The sequence below is a fragment of the Antechinus flavipes genome, chromosome 5 (assembly GCF_016432865.1).
Source record: "Antechinus flavipes isolate AdamAnt ecotype Samford, QLD, Australia chromosome 5, AdamAnt_v2, whole genome shotgun sequence".
Classification (NCBI taxonomy): domain Eukaryota; kingdom Metazoa; phylum Chordata; class Mammalia; order Dasyuromorphia; family Dasyuridae; genus Antechinus; species Antechinus flavipes.
The window spans coordinates 5,153,127-5,173,900 of record NC_067402.1 but is presented as its reverse complement, the minus strand read 5'-3'; the positions used below and the strand labels follow the sequence as shown (position 1 = coordinate 5,173,900).

At 49.1% G+C, this 20,774-nt stretch overlaps 2 protein-coding genes across 2 annotated transcripts in view; one reads left to right on the top strand and one right to left on the bottom strand.

Moving 5' to 3' along the window:
• Positions 1–603, bottom strand: part of LOC127564886 (taste receptor type 2 member 3-like) — a 912-nt gene extending 309 nt beyond the window's left edge. The window contains exon 1 of the mRNA XM_052001707.1: positions 1–603. This exon is cut by the window's left edge and continues 309 nt beyond it. Coding sequence (XP_051857667.1) covers positions 1–603 — 603 coding nt within the window.
• Positions 604–18,102: 17,499 nt separating this feature from the next.
• The window catches only part of VWDE (von Willebrand factor D and EGF domains), a 32,855-nt gene continuing 30,183 nt past the window's right edge, over positions 18,103–20,774 (top strand). Inside the window, exons 1-4 of the mRNA XM_052001706.1 lie at positions 18,103–18,202; positions 18,370–18,548; positions 19,694–19,980; positions 20,093–20,252. Of these exons, the coding sequence (XP_051857666.1) occupies positions 18,103–18,202; positions 18,370–18,548; positions 19,694–19,980; positions 20,093–20,252 (726 nt within the window). The remainder of the gene's footprint in view (positions 18,203–18,369; positions 18,549–19,693; positions 19,981–20,092; positions 20,253–20,774) is intronic.

Genomic DNA, 20,774 nt, shown 5'->3' with positions numbered 1-20,774 from the left:
CATCACTGTACACGTGACAAACAGACCTAGGGGAAATATCAACACCAAGTTGATTACGAGCACATTATTGCTTTTGCGTCTTTCAGAATCCGGGCTGGCCAGGGAGGCATTGTTGTACCAGTCAACGTAGGACACTGTGGAGTAATCGAACACATGGGCACACAGGATGCCGGTGATCCCGGAGACCAGCACGCTTCCCAGCAGCAGCCAGGGCATCAGTTTGGAGACCCTGAATTTCAGCCACAGAAAGTAGGGATGTGAGAAGCCAGAGATCTTGAGGCAGTAGAAAATGCCCAGACAGGTGGCAAACCAGACACTGGAAGAGTTTAGAAACATCCAGGTAAAGAGGTACTGAGAACCATAAACATTCTGCCGATAAAAGGGCACAAAGAATATGCTCACGATGCCTTGAAATGTTAACAAAATCTGCAGGCTGAACCGCGACATCCCGAGGCAGGTGAGGAGGAGCTCAATGGAGAGCATCCTTTTGTTTTGAATCAGTTTCCTAACATTCACGACCACTAGAAACCCATTTCCGATAATCCCGAGAATCAATAGAGCTGTCAGGACTGTGATGTGGAAAATTTCTGCGAGAAAGATCATGTTTCTAGCAGAAATCTCAGTCTCTCTCGGTAAACTTCTCAAATGTCCGGAGCAGATGATCTGACTGATGAGTGAACGTTCGGTGCTGGCCGACCTCTGCCTTCAGCCAGTCCCTGGACGAGGAGCGGGATGAAGACAAGCCCCAAAGAATCCTTTTCCCATTTGCTCCTCTTCAAAGGTCCTGCTGGGGCAGGAGAAATGCAAATGCTCTGGGGAGGGACTGGATTGGTGGCTTTTATTAGACAACAGTATCTGAAAAAGAACTGCTTTGGTTTCCTCATCTGTGGGTAATTCTAGCACTCACTTTCTAGATGGTCACGAGGAATAAACGGGATCGTGTTTGTAAAGTGCTTAGTGCAGTGCCCGGCACAGAACGGGTGTTTATTATTAATAAATGTCTATTCCCTTCCTTCATTTTGGTAATTGGGGGTGCAAAGACAAATAGAAAAGCAGTCCTTATCTTCAAGGGAATTAGCTGGTCTGCCTTCTAGACTAATGGTTGGCTTGTAATGTGGAGACAGGATCCCTAGTTCTTTGAAGGAAGGGTTCCTGGAAGTTGTGAACAATCAGGATTGCTCTCCCAGGGCTGAAAAGGGGGGATTTTAGGGAGTTTGAGCAAAGCCTGAGGATTCTTGTGAGAAGGTGCCAGTCAGGCAAGTACTCAGTACAGAATTATAACTGGCATGGGCAAACAGGGCTCTGTCCCAGTTGCTGATTAGCACCCCTGGGGGGGGTCCAGAGGACATCCCCACAGCTTGCCTGGAGTGCAGTTGCCTTGTGGACCTCAACAGTCTTGCTTGGAATCCCACAACTGGTAAAAGTAAAATTTGAACTCAGGTCCTTCTAACTCCAGCTCCAATGTGCTGTCCATTGGGGTGCCACTGAGCTCCTAGGACAGGCCACAAAAAACTATCGTGGAAATTGTGGGCTCATAGGAGGGTTTAAGAAATGTTTGGTGCTTGATAATTCTGAGCGGTATGTTTGTATGTGTGCTCTGTATGTCTCTGTGTCTGCGTCTGTGTGGATGGATGTATTTCTGGATGTATATGTAAGTGTGCATCTGTATATATGTGTGTGCTCTGTGTGTATATGTAGGTTTATGTGTGTGTAAGTGTCTATCTGTATGTACGTATGTGTGTCTGTGTGTATATGTAAGTGCGTCCCTGTGTGTCTATTTGTGTATGTAAATGTGTATCTTGTGTATGTGTATATATGTGGATGTATCACTGTATCTGTGTGTGTGAGAGTGTTTAAATCGGACCTGGGGTCTCTTCTGCGTGGGGACTTGCCCGTGGGGAGCTGCTCCCTCTGTCAAGGCGGCTCGACGCCTTCTGGGAGCTGCCGGAGGTGTGCTTACGCCCGGCCTGCGTCCACATGTGCCCGAGCAGCCTTAGAAGAGTGGGGTCCAGGGCAGCTCGCCGGCCCTCCTCCCCGCTGCCTCTCCACCCTAAATTAAAGGCTATTTGTGACCCGGGAGCAGAGGGCCGGAGCCCCGGGGCCTTCGGGGAAGCTTCAGTGCGCAGTGGCCGCTGGCGGGCACCGGCGCGGCGCTTCCCGGGGGTCGGAGCCGAGCCGGAGCTGGCGCATTTGCGGGCCGGCTCCCCCGGGGGCGGCCGGGACTTCGGGGAGCCGGCAACTGCCGCATGAGGCCCTTTGAGTTCCTCCAGAGTACTTTGTTCTGGGAAAGCCCGGCTGCCGGCCCGGTTTTCTGCTTCTGTGTGGACTGAGCTTTCCCAGGTTTGCGCCCCTCCTCCCCTCTGCCCCCCTCCCTCTACTCCCCCTCCCGCAAAAAGGCATAAAGACCATTCTCAGGCCATATTTGCATTCTGGGGCTGTGTTTGCATCCGCCACTCTCTGCTTTGCGTGCGCCTCGGCGACCTTCCCGCCCTCCGCCGGCCCCAGAGGTCTCCTTAAGCTGCACCTCCTCCGAAGGAGGGCGTCATAACTCCGGCAAACTGGCCCGGCCTGTCTGTGTCCTCCGGGACTCCGCAGCGGAGAGGGGTATCCGCCCTACCCAGCTCTGGTAACCCTGAGGGTCAGCGCCATAGTCCGCCTCTCCATGTCTCCATCGTGCCCATGCTCTCCATTGTCTCTACCCGCCCCGACCTGCTCCCCGTTGGAGTCTTGCTCTTTGGCGATGTTCCTGGATCCCATTCAGGAAGCGAAGGGCAGCCGGCTTGCTCCGGGTGTTAGGAAGTGAGGGTGGGCCTGGACTAGGCCGCCAGCCTCTTGGCTAAACTTCCTGGCCCAGATCTCACCTGTGTTCAACTCATGTTCCACATAGCTGCCCAAGTGAGCCTTCTGAAATGCAGGCGGGACCCTGGGACCCTGCTTGAGACCCTCCAGGGGCTCCCCCTAGAATAAGGCACACCCTCCCTCCAAAGCCCCGAGGTGGCTCAACTCCCATGATTCATCTTCAAGTACAAATGGCCATCTTGCTTTTTCTCAGATCCAATTCCATTTCCCACTTCCACACTAATACCTTTCCCTCATCAGCTTTATCTTGGAATACTTAGGTTCCTTCAGCTCTCTGCTCAAAGGCCACTTCCTACAGGAAGCCTCTCCTGGTTACCCTGCTCCCAGCTCTTAGCCTATTTACTGAAAAGGGAACATAGTAGATACTCAACAAATTGTTGTTGCCTGACTGACTGGCCACTAGCAGCTTTGAGAAAAAATCATGAGCATCAAACAAACAAAAACCAAACCTAAAAAACCAAAACAAAGATTCCTAGGAAGACATTTTGGAAATCAATGTGAAATAATCTGAGGAAAGTTGTTAACACAAATACAAATGCGTTGGCTCATTCCTGGGAACACAAACAAATTCAAGGACAGAAAGGAAGTTCTATAGATAAGATTTGTCAGAGCCATGTCAAACAATTGAAAAGACAGAGAGCATTCACTGAATGGACTAAGTAGATTTGAAATGGATGAACAAATGGAGTTCTAACCTTTCCGCCACTCCCAGTCCTCTTGACATGAACTTTGCTCCTCTCCCTTTATTCTTTGGTTCAGACACTGGAGCCCACTTGCTGTTGCACCCACGTCAATTCATCTCAAGCCTCCATAAACTGCCCTTCTTGTCTGGATGCTCTCCTTCTTTACCTCCAATTCCAAGTTCTTCTGGATCTCTTTGAGATGGTGCAAATCTCATTTGCAAGAGACACATTTACCAGCTTCTAGTGCCTTCCTCTGAGACAATATTTCATTTATACCATATATACCTAGATATTTACATGTCTCTTCCTTAGAATGTAAGCTCCCTGCGGACAAGGATCAGGTTTTTCTTTTATTTGATTGAGAACTCACATTGATTGCTGGATTCTTGGAGACGATAGTCTCATTCAGCCCTGGGACCAAACCATGGATCCATTTGGTCCCAGTAAATCTCTCCCTTTCAAGTAAAATATTAAATACTCTCTAATCTCTATCTTGCCTCAGTTTCTCTAGCATTACAAAATCCCAAATACCCAAGTTCCAAAACTACTAGGTCAAAGAAAAAAATATGAACAAGAAGAAAAAGAAAAACAATTCAAGAATAGCAGAGCCCCAGTTAGTAGCAGCGGCTACACTAAAAGACCATGGTCTTAGAATATGATATATTGAAGAACAAAAGAATTGGGGTTATAGCCAAAAATATCATATGCAACAGTAAGGATGATCCTGAATGGGAAAAATGGATGCTAAATGAATTTCCAGATTTTCAGGATTTTGTTACAAAAAGACTGGAACTCAAAAGAAAATCTGACAAATAAGATCCAAGAGAAATATAAGGTAACCATGGAAAACTAAATTACAAGGGACTCAATAAGGACAATTTGTTTACTTTTTATATGTAGAAATATAAACTGTGTGTCTAAGAATTATCATCAGTAATAAGGAAGTTCAAAAGAAACACCGAGAATGATGTGATTTTAAAAAGTAAAACCATGTAGGAAAGGGTTAAAGGAGTGATTATCTTATTAAAATGAGGTGCTTTGAGGAAGTAGATAAACCGAGTGATTAATTTAAAAAATTGGAAGTGCCAGAGGAAGAACTGACTCAGGAATGAAGGTTGATAGTTCTGAAAACCTATTCTCATCAGCAATGGGTTAAAAAGGGAACAATATGTAGCATATGTATGCATTTATATATATGTACATAGGTGTGTACGTATACATATATGTCTAAAAATCTAAATTCAGAAAGAAATAGGCGGTTAAGGGGGTAGCTGAGGAAAGGATAAGAGAGGGATTTTTAGAGAGTACCTGACACATCAGATCTGGATTAAAGAGACAACAACATACACATTTAAAAGGGAAAAAAAAGTCTTCTAAATTTAGAAAGAAGAGGGTGAGGGAATAGAAAAGGGAGGGTTATAGAAGAGTGTATAGATTAATGTGAATGGAATGAAAAGAGAACACCATATATATTTGGAAGGCTATAAATGTCTTCTAAATTCAGATAGAAACAAGAGGGCAAGGGAAAAAAGTAGGGAGAGAGGATAAGGGAAGGAACCTTGTAGGGGGTGTAGGCTAGTGGGAAGATGTAAAATGAAGGAGTCAGGAAGGAGAGGGACCAACAGAGACACACAAACATAATAATAAGATCAGGAAAACATTTGTTATGTTAAAAAAAATGGTAGTATTGATCTCAGACAAGACTAAAGCCAAAATAGGTTTAATCAAGAGAGAAAAATAGGGAGTTCACACTACATGAGTCATAGTAATTTATATTGTTTTAGACTATTAAAAATAACTACATAGTAGAAGGTTGAAATATTGTGATGTAGGAAATGATGGGTTGGGGGATTTAGAAAAATATGAGAAGATATGGACTTCAACATATGAAAGATGATGTTATCTACTTTCAGGGAAACAGAGGATAAATAAACATAGAACAGTCTTACACAGATGTACATGAATGTGTGTGTGTGTATATGTGGATGATAGGTAAGTAGATATATGTATATGTATATTTATGCACATGTGTATATATGTATATGTGCATATATGTACCTGTGCTTCATTGTAGCCTTCTTGGGGAAGGAGGGAACAAGGGAGGGAAAAATAAAGTGAAAAGTATACAACAGGGAACAAAAAAAAAACCTACAAGGAAATAAAGAAAAGATGGACAGCTCTGAACACATATACAATATTTATTATATAGGCGTCCTTGAAATGGAAATTTATTACTTTATATTTTTAATCCTTTTTTATGTTCTGCTATGTACGTGGCAATATTGTCTTTTCCTTTGTCTATTTTGTATTTAATATTAAATGAATGAATGAATTAAAAAATGCCCCCATCTATTCTTGGTTATTCTTATGGAACCCAGAAGACCAGCAGCCCCATCACTCATTTCCTGTCCCATATCCCAATTCTTAGTGTTATCTTTGGCTTTCCCTTTTCCTTCCTCACTTAGAGACATTTGGTGATAGTTCTCTTCCTGGGTCTGATACTGATTTTTAAACTGTGTCACAAGTTGGAAATGCTACCAATTCCAATAGCCTTCTTACTCTAAACATCCAACTCCCCTTGCAGCCTTCTTAACTGGAATATTCCTCTACCTATCTGACTCCTCTTTTTCCATTGGCAAATTGCTTTGGGGGATTCAACTTTGTGGAGAGGATCCAGCCAGCCTCTGCTCCTGATTTTCACTCAATCACCTCTTCCATGGTGGCAAGGCTCTATTCTAGATGGAATTCCAAAGATTATAAGGACCTTTGTTGGATGATTCCTTTATAAGTGCCTGAGCTACCTGGTTTCCATAGAAACCCCTTCCCCTCCTCTTCCTGTCCCCAATCAATTTCTGCATAAGATAACATGAAAAGTCATATTCACAAGTTAAGAAAATGGCCCTTTTGAGTCCTGTAGACATAGCTCCAGGGAGGACCGATGGATTCTCATGGCACCATCATAATTATCTCCACATCAAGGCAGGGTGTTGGGAGTTATTAGCAAAAATTAGAAAAGTAATTTGAGGGGTTGGTGCCTCAATACTTGTGTGTGACTGTTTGCTCTTTTTTTTCAACCTACATAGTAAGGTATCATTTCACCACTTGGTTTTTCCAATCTTTACTAACTCCCAATTCTAAAGAACCTTAATCTTTACAAAGCATTTTCTTACCAAAACTCTGTGAGGTAGGAAGGACATTCTAAAAATGAGTAAAATGAGGCTCAGAGAGGATCAAGTATGTTGACGTTCCTTTCATATGTATTTGTAAAGTAGCAGTGTTAACAGTTGAACATGCTCAAGACTCCTTTTTAGCCCTGACAAACTTTCACTGAGCCCAGTCCCATTAAGCCCACTCAAAATTTCACATGCAACTTCAGTATATATATCTAATAGCCAGCACAGACTTGGGAGCTGTCTATGGTCCTTGCTAGGTCTGCTTCTTTCCTGAAAGCCTGAGCCACAGGAAAATATAGGACAGTGAAGGATAAAGATCTCTGGACCCTCCAGATTCACCTGCTTGATTCCTGTGGTCCCAGGGAGTCTCTGCATAAGGCAGAGCAGAGTGGGAGGAAGAGACAATATCCCCCATTACTCACAATAGTCTAGAATCAACCAAGACTTAGGAACGGGGTTGTTATTCATCATTTTTTGGTTTGTCTTTAAAATTTAGATAAGTATGGTGCAAACTCATAGATAGATTGAATTTACAGATGAAATTCTTTATATAATCATCTTTTTTTTTCCTGGGATGCAATTTAATTCAGTTTAAAGAATAACTAGATGGAGTTTCAGGAGACCTGGGGTAGAATTCTACCAGTGACACTGAATAGCTGTGTGAACCTGGACAAATTGCTTAAATTCTCTGACTGGGTTTCCTTATCTTTAAAATGGGGCTAATAATGAAACTACTGACCTCACATAATTAGGATGAGTATTTTATAATGCTTAAATAAAAGAAAATGATTTAGTGATGAGAGGGAAGGTACTGGAAGTGTGATTTTATTGATAAAGAAACTCTCAATAAGAAAACTCTACTAATTTAGATCAGCTCCTGTTCTTCAATCCAGAGTCTTAGAGAATTAATTATCTAATTATTAATGCTGTATTGTATAATAATAATAATTTACTATCGCATTATTTCATTGAGCTCTTTCTCTGTTTCCTTATCTACCTCATGGCTGTTGGTCTTAATTACATTGCAGTATTCTATTCCACCAATATCTTGCAATTAATCAGGAGCACCCCTAACCCTAATTTCCAAGTCTTTAAACATTTAGGTTCTTTTTGTTGTTGTTTTCTTTGTGGGGGAAGTGGGGGAGCTGAATCAGGGAGAGATAGCTGAGCTGATGAGAACGTTCTCCTCCTTTATTCGTCACAATGGTTTCAAAAATACTGGTCAAAGGACATGGTTATTTCAGGATGTTTTTCCGCGCTCTCCCAAAAGGTTCTATAGAAGTTTGGGAGTCTGCCTTCAAGAGGAGCGGACCTGAGGCACGACAGCCTCCTCAGCCCTCAGCTTCATGGCTCTGCATCTTCTTGATCCACTTGGTGGGTGTAAAATTATACCATGAAGTTGTTTTCACTGATATCTCCTTGATTACCCTGGAAATGGAGGCCTTTTCTTCCCAGTTACCGCCAGCAATCGCTGTTTTCCCTTTGGAATCCATCCTGGATGTCCTGACTACTTTGCCGAAGTTTCATCGTGGGATGTCTCCGCCTTCGCCGCTCACTGGGTCGTCATCCTGATTTTTAGAGCACTATTTGATTTCTCTGGAAGGTGGAGTTTATGCATGTCAAAGCCTGGTTTTCCATGTGTTAATCAAATTAAGACCATTCAAATTCTGTATGTAAACTTAGGAAAGATGATATGCCGGACACTGGGTATCTGGTAAAATGATTACCAAGGTTTGGGCTCCAGACAGTGGTGGGGGACCCAGGGTGCTGGCCAGAGGCATTGTGGGTATTCCAAGGCTTTCTCGGAGAGCTCTCTGTGAGCTTTACTGGGGTACAAATGGAAATAATTAATAACATTTGCACCCTACTTTAAGGTATTCCAAGGATCATATGTATTTCTGTATTATGTGATTTGATCCTCCTGACAATCCTGTAGGACAGAGATATTATTATTCCCATTTTACAGATGAGGAAACCGAGGATAAGAGGGTAAGTGTCTTGCTCAAAGCTACACAGATGGTAAGTGTCTGAAGTAGGATTTGAATTCAGGTCTCCCAAACTCTAGTTCCTGAGCACCTAGCTTCTTTCCTTTCATGGGCCCGGCACAAAGGGCAGGCTTACCAAGGATAGCCTGAGCCACACTCAGCGTAGCAGATCACAGATACGGGCCCTGCCCATGCAATGGGCTTCTAAATGAAGCTTCTGCCCCCAGGGGGTCTCAGCCCCCGCCTCTCAGATCTGACCACTTCCTGAGTTGGGTCACTGTGTCCCTGCCAGTTCTGGGAAGCATTTTCTTCCATCTGAAAGAAAACCTGTGAAGTTGGGGGCACGATTATCTGTTTTACAGATCAGAAAACTGAGGCTCAGAGCCACCAAGTGGCCAGCTAAGGGCAGCACAAGTCAGTGTTAGAGCCGGCGATAGGAGCTCGCCATCCCCAGCCTGGAAGTTGGAGGGGCCACGTTTGTGCCAGTCTCCCCATTGTCCAGCGGAGGGAGCGGGGCTTGGGCTCCCATCCCCTGGCTTCTGAGACTCCCCTCCGGCAGTCAGCCCTTCCCAGAGACCACCCTGGGCAGCCATTAGTGTGGGCTGTGGTGGGCAGGCAGGGACCAGAGCAGGCTGGGCCTGAGGAAGGATCCCTGACGGCTGGTCTGTCCTGCCCGAGGCGTCTGGATAGAACTGTGGACCAAGGGCTTTAACGAGAAAAGAAGTCCTTACGGGAGAGAGTGCAGGAAGCCTTGAAGGGAGCAAAGGATCCCAAGAAGCAGAAGCGAAAAGGGAAGGCAATCGAGGCATGAGGGAGGGAACTAGTGAAAAAGGGGGGGGATATTATGGAGGGAACAGAAATTAGGAGACAGGAACTTCTCCCTGTTGGGCGAGTCATCTGAATTCTGAGAAACAAAGAATATTAGGAAGCTATTTCCTTGAACTCCCTCCCTGCAGAGGCTCCCCTTCCTTCCCTTCGGGGCGGCGGGCTCTAGCTGTGGGGAATTGAGAACGAGCAGACCCGCTTGTGGCCCCCCGCCGCCATCCCCACTCTCTCCCAATTCCAGAACGTGGCTCTGCCCACCCCCATCTCCCTCACTCTTTGAGAAGCCTCTGATTATAGCCCTTCCTTTCCTGCTGCTGCAAGAGGGGAGTCAGAGAAGGGAGCCGGCTGGGGGACCCCAGCAAAGAGCAGACAGGCAGGCGGGGACCCTGCCCAGAAAGCGGCCATTTGCTTGGGACATCGACGAGGCAGAGGGGCCATTTACAGGCTCCCCGTGAGCCCAAGTCTCTCATTACCAGCGGAAGGGGGAGGTTTGTCTCCTCTGGTAGACATGGGCCCTCCCTGAGATTGCCGGATCGTCTGCAAGCTCGGGCTGCTGCCCGGGTGTCCCTCACAGGCTCTGTGTTTAGGGAACGAACTAATCCTTACATCCTTGGGAGGCCTTCGAGGCTCCGGGGGGCTTAGACGTGGGCAGGATCATAGAGGGCACAGACAGGGAACAACAAGGGCTGCCCTCCTCTTCCCCTGCCCCAGCCCTGTTTAAGCTGCCACTCAAGCCCAGATCAAACACTCTGACGGAGGCAAGAATTGTGGGTGGGTGGGGGGACAAGTAGGAATTTGGGAGATTAAAGACTGAAACGTGTCACGGGGGAAATGCTGGGAATCCTGTCTCAGGCAGGCCTTCAATTAGCAAGGCCTTCTGGGAAGTGCTCCGGCTGTAAACAGTGGTTAAGGCCGAAAACGGCTTTGAACCCCCCGGAACACGCGCGTGTGATTTAGCCGGGAGGAGACACTGCATCTTTTAGAAAAGCCTGACTTCCGATTTGTGTCGGCATCAAATGCAAAGATTGTGAAGGACGCGGAAGTGCCCAAGGCCAGCGGTCCGGCTGGGCGCAGAAGCGGGCACAGGGCCAGCGGTCCGGCTGGGTGCAGGAGCGGGCACAGGGCCAGCGGTCCGGCTGGGCGCAGAAGCGGGCACAGGGCCAGCGGTCTGGCTGGGCGCAGGAGCGGGCACAGGGCCAGCGGTCCGGCTGGGCGCAGGAGCGGGCACAGGGCCAGCAGGTCCTGCTCTCCTTACACTGGCCCAGCCCCGGGGGCTGGGAGGGGGGTCTGCTTCATGCACTTCCTTCAGGTGTAAGCACCTCCTTTGTGGGCAGCCAACGCAGGGTCTGCTGAGGCTGATGGGAGCTTAGGCTGGAAATGAGGAGGTTTATCAAGTGCTTCTCTCTCTATCTCCTTCTGTCTCTGTGTGTCTCTCTTTGTCTCTGTCTCTGTCTCTGTCTGTCTCTGTCTCTTTCTCTCTTTGTATGTCTCTCTTTGTCTCTCTTACACACACGCGAATTTTGGAAGAGCCAGAAAGCACCAACGCCTGACGGGTCAGGAGATGGGCCCCAGAGGCAGCTCCCAAAGGGAGACTACAAAGGGCCCAGGACTCCGGGGGCAGAGCCGAGGAGGGAGAGGTCCCAGCGTGTTGGGGGGGTTGCGGAAGACAGACCAGGCCGCGGGGCCGGGCGTCCGGGGGAGGCTCCCAGTCCCGGAGGAGCTGCAGGGTCTCCCCAGGGTCCGAGGCTGCTTCTCCACCTGCCCGGAAGCCTCCTCGTGGGGGGCGCTGACCCCGAGCATCAGTTCAGGCTGACCCTGTTCTTCCCAGCGGCATCTCCTCAGCGAGAGCGCGGCCCAAAGCGCACAATGAGAAGCGGCAGAGAGTGTCGGAACCATCAGGAGGTGAGGAGCGCGCAGGGGCTCACACCGGACAGTGTGGACTCTCCTGGAGGCAGCGCGGGCAGCTCTGAGGGAATGACGGGCAAGGCTGTCGTCCCCATCTTATGCACCAGGAACACAGTGACCAGAGTCCGAAGCCATAGGTTCATTCTGGAAGCCTGTGGGTGTAGGGGGTGGGAGCGGTGTGGGGTGGGGTGTGTGAGAAGTTGCCTCCTGCCCCCCAAATCACTGTGTGTGCAGCTCCATCTCAGCCACCTCACATCCCCCCCTTTATGCCCATAATCATCCCCATTTTACAGATTGGGAAACTGAGGCAAACAGAAGCTAAGCGATGTGTCCAAAATCATGGAACCAGGGTGTGAGTTCAAGTTTTCCTGACTGCACTTCACATCTCCCTTGATCTTGGCTCCCGGAACTTCCCCAGAGCCATGGCCCTGGGAGCCTCCAAGATGCAGGGCCTGAGGCTGGCCAGCAGAGCAGGAAGGAAAATGGAGATTTACATATCTATAGCTACATATTTATACACATATATAAATATAATATAATATATATATATATATAAATAATGTGTGTGTAAATATGGATTTATTTATGTACAGAGCAGGGCAGACAGTCTGAAAGGAAAACAGGGAGATTTACATATACAGCTAATATTTATACACACACACGTAAATATAATGTATATATGTCCAAATATACATGTATAGGTGTTGCTAAGTGTATATATATGTATGTGTAGAGAAAGAGACACACAGAGAGACAGAGACAGAGACGCACACGCACACATACAGAGAGAGAAGGGAAGAATTTGTAGAGAGATGAGCTTCGCTTGTTGAGCGTGAGATCCTCCTGGAGGGAGAAGCTCAGGAAAGAGACCAGATAGAAAAATCTGTGCGTTATCTGCAAGGAGATAATCACCAATGTCAGGCCCTGTTGAAGTCGCCACAGAAGCGGGGCCAGAACAGTGATGGGGACACCTGTCCTCGGGCCCCCGTCTGGGGCGGCTTCTTCCCCAGCTCCCACAGGCTCTGGAGGGTTGGACCTCAGAGACCTCCTTAAGAACTTCCATTGGGTTCTTCCTATTAACTGTTACAGGCAAAAGAGCTTCTAGAGAGGAGAAAGAGTGAGACTGAATTATCTCTCTCTTCCTCCCTCTCTCTGTGTCTCTTTCCACACACATATATAGACACATATCTGCGTTGTGTGTGTGTGTATCTAAATATACAGGTGCATATACATGCAAGTCTCCCTGTTTTCCCTCCCGCCGTCTCTGCACAGGCAGCCGGCCTCCGGCCCCGCATCTCGGAGAGTCCCAAGGGCCGTGACTCTGGGAGAGCTCATTGACCAGGACCAAGGGAGATGATGTAGTGGAGTCAGGAAGACTTGGATTCAAATCTGAATTCACCCCCTGGCTCTGTGACTTTGGACACGTCACTTAGCTTCTGTTTGCCTCAGTTTCCTAATCTGTCAAATGGGGATGATTATGGCACCTACCTCCCAGGATTGCCAAGAGGAGCAAATGTGTAAAGTGTCCCACCCACAGTAGGCACTATATAAATGCTACCATAATTATGGATTTGAGCCTCAATGGCTTCTTCAGCCCAATGGGGGCGATGCTCTCAACCCTAAACTATAACCTCACAAGGGTTGCCGTGAGAGAAGGGTTTTGTCACTTGCAGGAGGCTGTCCCGGTGGGAGGAAGCCATCCCTTCCCACCCTCTGCACTATTGACTCCTCCCAGTCCCAGGACCCTGGGGGGGGGCAGTTCTTTAGGGGCAAGCCTATTATACAATATACAATACTATATACAATTATATAGAGAGGCAGATCAGGCCTGGATCCACCCCCAGCCCTGGTGGTTCTTGGTCCCTGCATCCCCCAGCCCAGGGGACAACAGGGGAGGGGACAGAAAAGGGGGAGGGGGGAAGTAAGAGGGGAGGGGTTATGAAGCCAGACATCTGACCCAGGGGGCTGAACTCAGGAGGCTGCTCCCCGGGAGCAGAGGAGGAGGGGGAAGTGGTGGGAGGAGAAAAGAGAGAGACACGGGCTGGGATCCGAGCATCTCGAGGCTTCGGCAAAGTTCGAGCTCAGCTCAGCAGGACCACAGGTCCGGCGGGAAGGCAGGAGAGCAGCTCGGCGCCAGTCTGGGGTCCCCCGGGCCGCCCGACAGCTTCTCCTCCCCTAGTTTGGCTCCCTGACAACTGCGGGCTTCTGGGAGGTCGCGATGGGTCTGGGGGCCCGAGCTGGAGGCTCCGGGGTGCTCTGGGTGACTGTGATCTGCTGGTGGATGGTGGAGCCAGGAGCTGCGGGGGCAGAGACTGGGAGTCAAGGTAAGAGCGGGTCCACAGCCTGGGGATCTGGGGAGGTGAGCGGAGAGGAGGGGTCCAGCCTGGGAAGGTCCAGGTACGAGTCAGCAAGGCGGCTCCAGCGTCCACGAGAGAGGAGAGGAGGGGGCCAGCCTGGGAAGGTCTAGGTACCAGTCGGCCGGGCAGCTCCAGCATCCATGGGAGAGGAGAGGAGGGGGCCAGCCTGGGAAGGTCCAGGTACGAGTCAGCCAGGCAGCTCCGGCGTCCATGGGAGAGGAGGGGAGGGGTCCAGCCAGAGGATCCTTACGCGTGTCTTGAGATCCCGACAGTTGTGGCTGAGGGGGCGGGGTCGTGGCTGTGCGCAGTGGCTTGTGTTTGCCTAGAGCCTGTGCTTTCAGCTCCGGGTTAGGCCAGCCCCGCTCTCCGCGGGTTCCTCGTCAGCAGTCCCAGAAGCACCAGAGGCTCCCAGGCTTTCCCAGGGTCCCTTACATCACGGTGTTAGAGGCAGCTATTGTGAGAACTTGAGCGTGAGCACGTCCACCCCAGAGATTCCCAAGCTTTCCAAACCCGACAGTGCATTACGCTGTTGTCTTTCTGGACTTACTTTGTTAACGATGTGGCTTAAAGTCCCCATCACTTTTTGATCTTTTGCTTTCTGGAGATTCTGATCGTTAAACCTCCCGAGCTCACTCTCTGCTGCTCTATATGCTTGTGCTCAGCAGGAGGGCCTGGGAACACAGACTCCACCAGCTCGGAGGCTGTAGGCTAATAACTGGCATTTATGTGGGGTTTTAAGGTTTGCCAAGTGCGTTGCACCGTTATCTCACTTGCCTCTCAGGAGCCCCTCTGTCCCCTCCCTGCCAAAGGAGCCCATTCCTTTACAACAAGAAGCAGCTTTGAGCTGGCCTCTGTCCTGAGCAAGAAGCACATGCATTGCTGGGCTCCCTGGCTCCATCTCTGAAGGAAAGACTGAGCCAGATCCCCAGGGCAATCGGGAGGGAAGGTGCCCCCGATACTCAAAGTGGCCGGGGGGCTCTGGGCGGCACCCGGCTGGGCCTGCCTTTGGGCTTTCCTCCTGGGTGGGATAGTCTGTTGATACTCGACAGTGTTGGGGAGTCTAAGTTTGGGGGACCTCCCTATTTTCCAGCTGCGTTGACTTAGAAGAGTCAAAAGAAAAGGAGAAACAGCTGCAATGTGAGTCATGAACTTGAGCCTCACAACAAATCGGTGAAGTGCATTTTACAGTTGAGGAAACTGAGGGCATATAACAAGCTGCTCCCTCTCTGGAGGGCAGGTTTCAGGCAGGTTTCAGGCTCCTTCCACTAGCTAACCGACCAGGACTTGCTTGTGGTTTCCACCTTCTCAACAGCCCAAGGCCTCTAGGGAGAGCTTATGGAGGTGAGCTGTGAGGAGGAGGGACCCTCTGCTCCCCCCTTGCCTCTAACTTTGCCTCTGTCAGCTGGGACATGAGAAAGATGAACTCACTTGTAAGGCACTTATGGGCCAAGATACTCCTATTTCACATATAAACGCAGGACTGAAATAATTCAGCCTCACCCTGCACTCTTTTCTCAACTGAGGCCTGAGGGCTGAAGATTTTCATTCAAACTTAGTTAGTATTGTAATGATGATATTTACCATCTCACAAAAAACCTGTGACCTATCTCTTAGTCCAGATAAAATTACCGTATCTCTGTCTGTCTGTCTGTCTGTCTCTGTCTCTGTCTCTCTGTCTCTATCTCTGTCTCTCTCCATCTCTCTCTCTGTCTCTGTGTCTGTCTCTTTGTCTCTGTCTCTGTCTCTGTCTCTCTGTCTCTCTGTCTCTGTCTCTCTCTGTCTCTGTCTCTCTGTCTGTCTCTCTCTGTCTCTGTCTCTGTCTCTCTCTGTCTCTCTCTCTCTGTCTCTCTCTGTCTTTCTCTCTGTCTCTCTCTCTCTCTGTCCTTTCAGTCCTTCTTGAAATTCCAGATTTGGAATTCTTTTGGAAACAAATCCAGAATTCATGTTCCAAATCTCTCTTTAAGCCTTTTCTCAAAACTTGAGGAACCCTCCTCTGGAGGAGAAAGAAGGTCACCCTAGTAAAAATCTAGTGAGAAGCTCTGAGATAACCTTAGAATCCCAGAGGGGAAACTAGGGGAAGGGGCTCACTGGGGGGGAGAGGGGCTGGAGAAGGAAGGAGCTGTCTAGTTCATTTCCTCCTCGTTCTCACTTTGTTCCTTGAATCCATTTAGGGAATGGGTGCTGGAAAATCTCCAAGAATGAAGCAGCCAGCCAGTTGGGTCAGGTTAACTTCTGTTAAGTCTGCAGCCATTTGTCTTCTTTTAGACATGATTTTGCAGTTGTCGGCTTTTGTAACCACCCTCTTATTACTTTGAGAATTGCTCTTTTATAGTACCTATGAATTGAGTTTATGCCTTGGGAAGACTGGTGATTAAAGCGGCAATCACAGGCTGCTTTTAATTTCCATTTGTGATGTTCTTTGCATTTCAGTAAACACCTAACTCTTCAGTCTCCATTCCTGTCTTGTCCTTGGGAGAATCCAATCTCCAGGAAGTCAAGGACCATGTCTTCGTCTTAATGGTTTTTGTATTTGCACAGTGATATCTGCATGGGGGGCTGAAGGCAATTTTGATTCAACTTTAGTCAATATTTGTAAGGATGACATTTGCCATCTCACAGAAAACCTGTGACTCCCTTTCTGTTGGTGTCAGATAAAGTCAGGCAGTGGATCTCTTCACATTGCTCAGTATTATTCAATCATCCCCGGAAAGTTAAGGCGGCGCCTTTCCTATCCAGATGTTTGCTCTGTGGAAGAAAATGGCTGAACAATTAAGATATTGTCTCATTTTTTATTCGTTTTTATCAACTTAGAATTACAGATTTTTCTTTCTCCCATATAAAATATATTCAAGAAGTGAAATTCTAAGGGATGTAGATGAATTATTTTGTTCATTTCTTTGGGCATAACTGAAGAGAAGTCACCAACTCACTGTCTGATGAGTGACTAATGACCACATCATGAGTATTTTTCCTATCCAGGAGTTCTTAACTTTTTGTGCGTTTTTATCCTCTTTCTGCCTACTCTTTCAGTCCCTCTTTTAATTTAATTTTTTAATAATTCATAAAATCTGGAAATTATTTTTTAATCTATAAAATTTGTCATTTTAATTTATAAAATAAAGTAGTAGGATTACAAAGACAGTTAATTATATTGAAACACAGTCATAAAGATAAAAAAACAGACCAGTAGACCCCAAGTTAAGAATTCCTATTCTTTAGCCCAGCTTCTTAAATTGTGGGTTGCACCCCCATATGAGGCTTGTAACTAAATGTGGGCATCATGAAATGATTTATTATTAGTAAATGTTTGATTTTTATAACTATTTTATCTACCTGTATAATAGGGGTCATATAAAAACTTTGTGGGGGGAAAAGGGATTATGAGTGGAAAAAGTTGAAGAAGCCCTACACTAGAGAGTCCCTAAGGGACATGAATGCCCCTACTCCATTTACAATGGAAATTATTTGATCAAGATTTGTCTTAAATGTCTCATATGTAAAGTCGGACACATCTCTGCAATAATCCCACGGCAGCAGCAGAGAAAGGGGACCCAAGAATAGTTGCTGTCATCCCCAGGAAGATTCTTAGTTAAATTTATCACCCGGCTTGACGGAAGCAGGACTCTCCCCCACACAAAAGTTGACCTTTCCAGAAGTCCATCACATTTAGATCGGAGGAAAGCACTGAGTTTGGAAAGGAAAGATGACTGTCCAGAGTCTGGGGTTTGCGTATCTTTTACTGGGAGCACGTTGAGTAGAGCACGTGGCTTGGAGTCAGGAGATAGTTACTATTTGTATGACTTTAGGCAAGTCCCCCGCTCCTCCCCCCATCCCTGTTTATCTCAGTTTCCTCATCTGTTAAATGAGGGTGATAAGAGCACCTGCTTCTGGGGGATCAAATCAGTAACAAAAGCTCAGTGATTTGCAAGCCTAAGAGCACTCTGAAAATGTTAGTTGCCACTTACTATTGGATGGATTGTGACCCCCTGTGTCCAACCTCCCCACCTCCCCAATCCGGCCATTCTCGCCTTCTCTGTCCGTGTCTTTGTTCTCAGGGCCTCCCAGGCTCCTTCCCCTGTACTCCTGATGTTGTGTGACCAACACAAGCGGCCCACCCTCCTGCTGGGGGCCCGGCTCACCTGCTCCCCACCTCACACCTTTCTCCGACAGCCTCCTTTCGGCTGCTTCTGTCCAATTCTTCCTTGGTGAGACGCTGTAGGCGACTGCAAGCTGCCATGTACCTCCCATGGCCCTTTGGGCAGCCCTCATCCTCACTGTTCAGGGCCATGTTCTCTAGTGCCAAAAGCCACACAGTATGACGGGCACATTACCAAGGATAGAAAAGGGGGCCTTTATTTCAGGGAGAATTCAGGACGGGCAGTCCATGAAGCCGGTCCCTCAGCCCTCCGTCCTGGGTAGTGACTGAGGATGGGCCGAGAGCTGGAGGAGGGCAGCGGGCTGGCAGACCTTTGGGAAATGGCCCCACGCCGTTAATGACCCCGAAGCTTCCCCTGAAACCAGGGCTCCTCCCCCATGTGTCCAGAGGGGCACAGAGGACTTAAGGGTTCCTCTGCATCCCTAGCTCAGGAGTGCTCTCCCGGAGGCCACCAGATCCTGCAGAACCCTCGGAGGAACGTGGCTTTTGATGTCTCCGAAGTGCAGCCGCCCACAGAGCTGATTTGTGACCGCTCCCTCCGCCCAGGGTGGTACCGCTTCCAGCTCTCGGGCAGCCCCGCCGAGATGCCCACCGCGTGTGTGAAGGTACCAGCTCCCTCTAGCTCAGCTGCACAGAAGGGCTCCTGAGGGCTCTCGGGGCCCAGTGAAGCCCTTGGATTTCCTGGGCACAAAATGGGACAGGAGGGACGGGATGGGCTGCGTGCTAAGCAGGATGGCCAGGAGATTTTTACAGTGGGAGGGGACCACGAATCCAACCCAAGAGTCTCGGCTCTCCTGGGAAATGCGTTCTGCAATGCCCACCAGGGGAAATGAAGACAGTGCGCTGCTGTTGAACTGTTTCAATCATGTCTTCGTGACCCCATTTTGGATTTTCTCAGCAAAGATTCTGGACTGTTGGGGTGTGTGTGTGTGTGTGTGTGTGTGTGTGTGTGTGTGTGTGTGTTTTCATTTCCTTCTCCAGCTCATTTGTCAGGTGAAGAAACTGAGGTAAGCAGGGTGATATGCCAGAGTCACAGCTAGCAAGTGTGTGAGGCTGGATTTGAACTCGAGAAGGTGAATCTCCCTGAGCCAGGCCCAGCACTCTATCCATTGGACTACCCAGCTGCCTGTTGCTGAAGCCCAATGTGACATGGAGGCCATCAAATCCAATCTCCACATTTTACAGATAGGCAAACTGAGGCACAGAGAATTACATTTTAGTAAAACCCATGGTGGGATTCTGACGGAGATCTTTATAGAATCGACTACAGTTAGCCCCATTCCTTCCTCCCCCCTCCCCATTCCCTTCTGAACAAGGTCTCCATTCAGAGAATCAGGGCGCTCCTATGGAAGCCTGTAGAGCTTCTTTGTGCCTGCAGCTGATTTGGAAGGAACTCCCCCTCCCCACTTGGAAGGACCCCCATCACCCGCAGGTGCACAAGCAGGTGCACCTGGCTTGGGACGGGGCCTGGAAGGACACACTAAACGTGCCATTAAGTATAGGACATGCTGCAGTACTTGGGGTGTTTGCTGCCCCCGGCTCCAGGACCCCCAAAGCTGGGGGCCCCAGGGGGGCCGGTCCTCCCCACCACCCTGCCCCCCCTCCCTCAGCCTCCCCGTGGGGTGCCCGGCCAGCTTTGCTCCTGCACTGGGCTCTGTGGGAAGGGCAGACGCCGGCTCCATTGCCCCTTGGGATAATGACCGGAGGGCTTCCCTCTCCCTTCACACCTGTGCCCTTTGCTCCTGGACAGGCGGGCCGCTGCGGTACCCAGGTCCCCCTCTGGTTGTCCCTGCGAGGAGGGGAAGCCCGGCCGCTGCCGGGGGAGGCCGCGCCGCTGACCGCCTGTGCCTCCTGGGACTTCCTGGGTGCTGCCCAGGACTGCTGCCTGTTCCGGATTCCCGTGACCGTGAGGAACTGCGGCCCCTTCCTGCTCTACTTCCTGCAGCCCACCCAGGGCTGCATGGGCTACTGCGCAGAAGGTGAGGGCGCGTCCCGGGCCCCGCGTTCAGAGACGAGAAACGGCCGCCGATGGCCTCGGTGAGCGAGCCCGGCCCTTGGGGGTCCCGGGACTACGCGGGAGCGTACTACGGGAGCATGGCTGGGGGCTGCGACCCCGAATCCAGACTGCCCCCCCCCTCACTGATCGGAGAAAGAGCGATGACGCGCTCCCAGGTGCGCGCCTGGTACGAGAGCCCGGGGCTAGATCCCAAGCCCCCAGGGGCGGGCAGATGCAGGAGCGGGCTCCCGAGCCCCGCGTGGGGACCCAACCAGAGAGCCGATCATACACCGGTGGCCTGGGCTCTGACAGGGCACGTTGCCACGTCTCGGATTTCCTTCCTCTGATTTTCCACTGGAGGGATGAATGAGAGGGTGGGTGGATGGATGGTGGGTGAATGAGGGGGTGGATGAAGAGAAAAAAATCCCCAAATGTTTTTTTGATGAGGACCTTAATCCAAGACTCTATTTTGTATTCAGAACTGTTCTAAGGGAAGTGGGAGACACTCAGGGTGGACTTTCTTTTGCTAAATTGTTGAGTGCAAAATGGTTGTTTGGTAGATTCCAGATTTTGAGGGGTAGAACCCAGCGTTGGATGCCTGGCGGCTTCTGTATGCAGTCTCTGTACCTAGGGAGCAGACTGGTTTTGTTTATATTGCTTGGTTTGAGGGTTGGAAAGAATAATTACAGTAATTTAGAAAATCACTGAAACGCTGCAGAAATGCTCTCTTTCTTTTGCCTTGTCTTATTCCCTGAATTTTCCCAGAGCACATGGTTTGGTCGTATAACGGGAGCCATCTTGCTACTGGAACATGCTTCCATTTGGAGGCGAATTA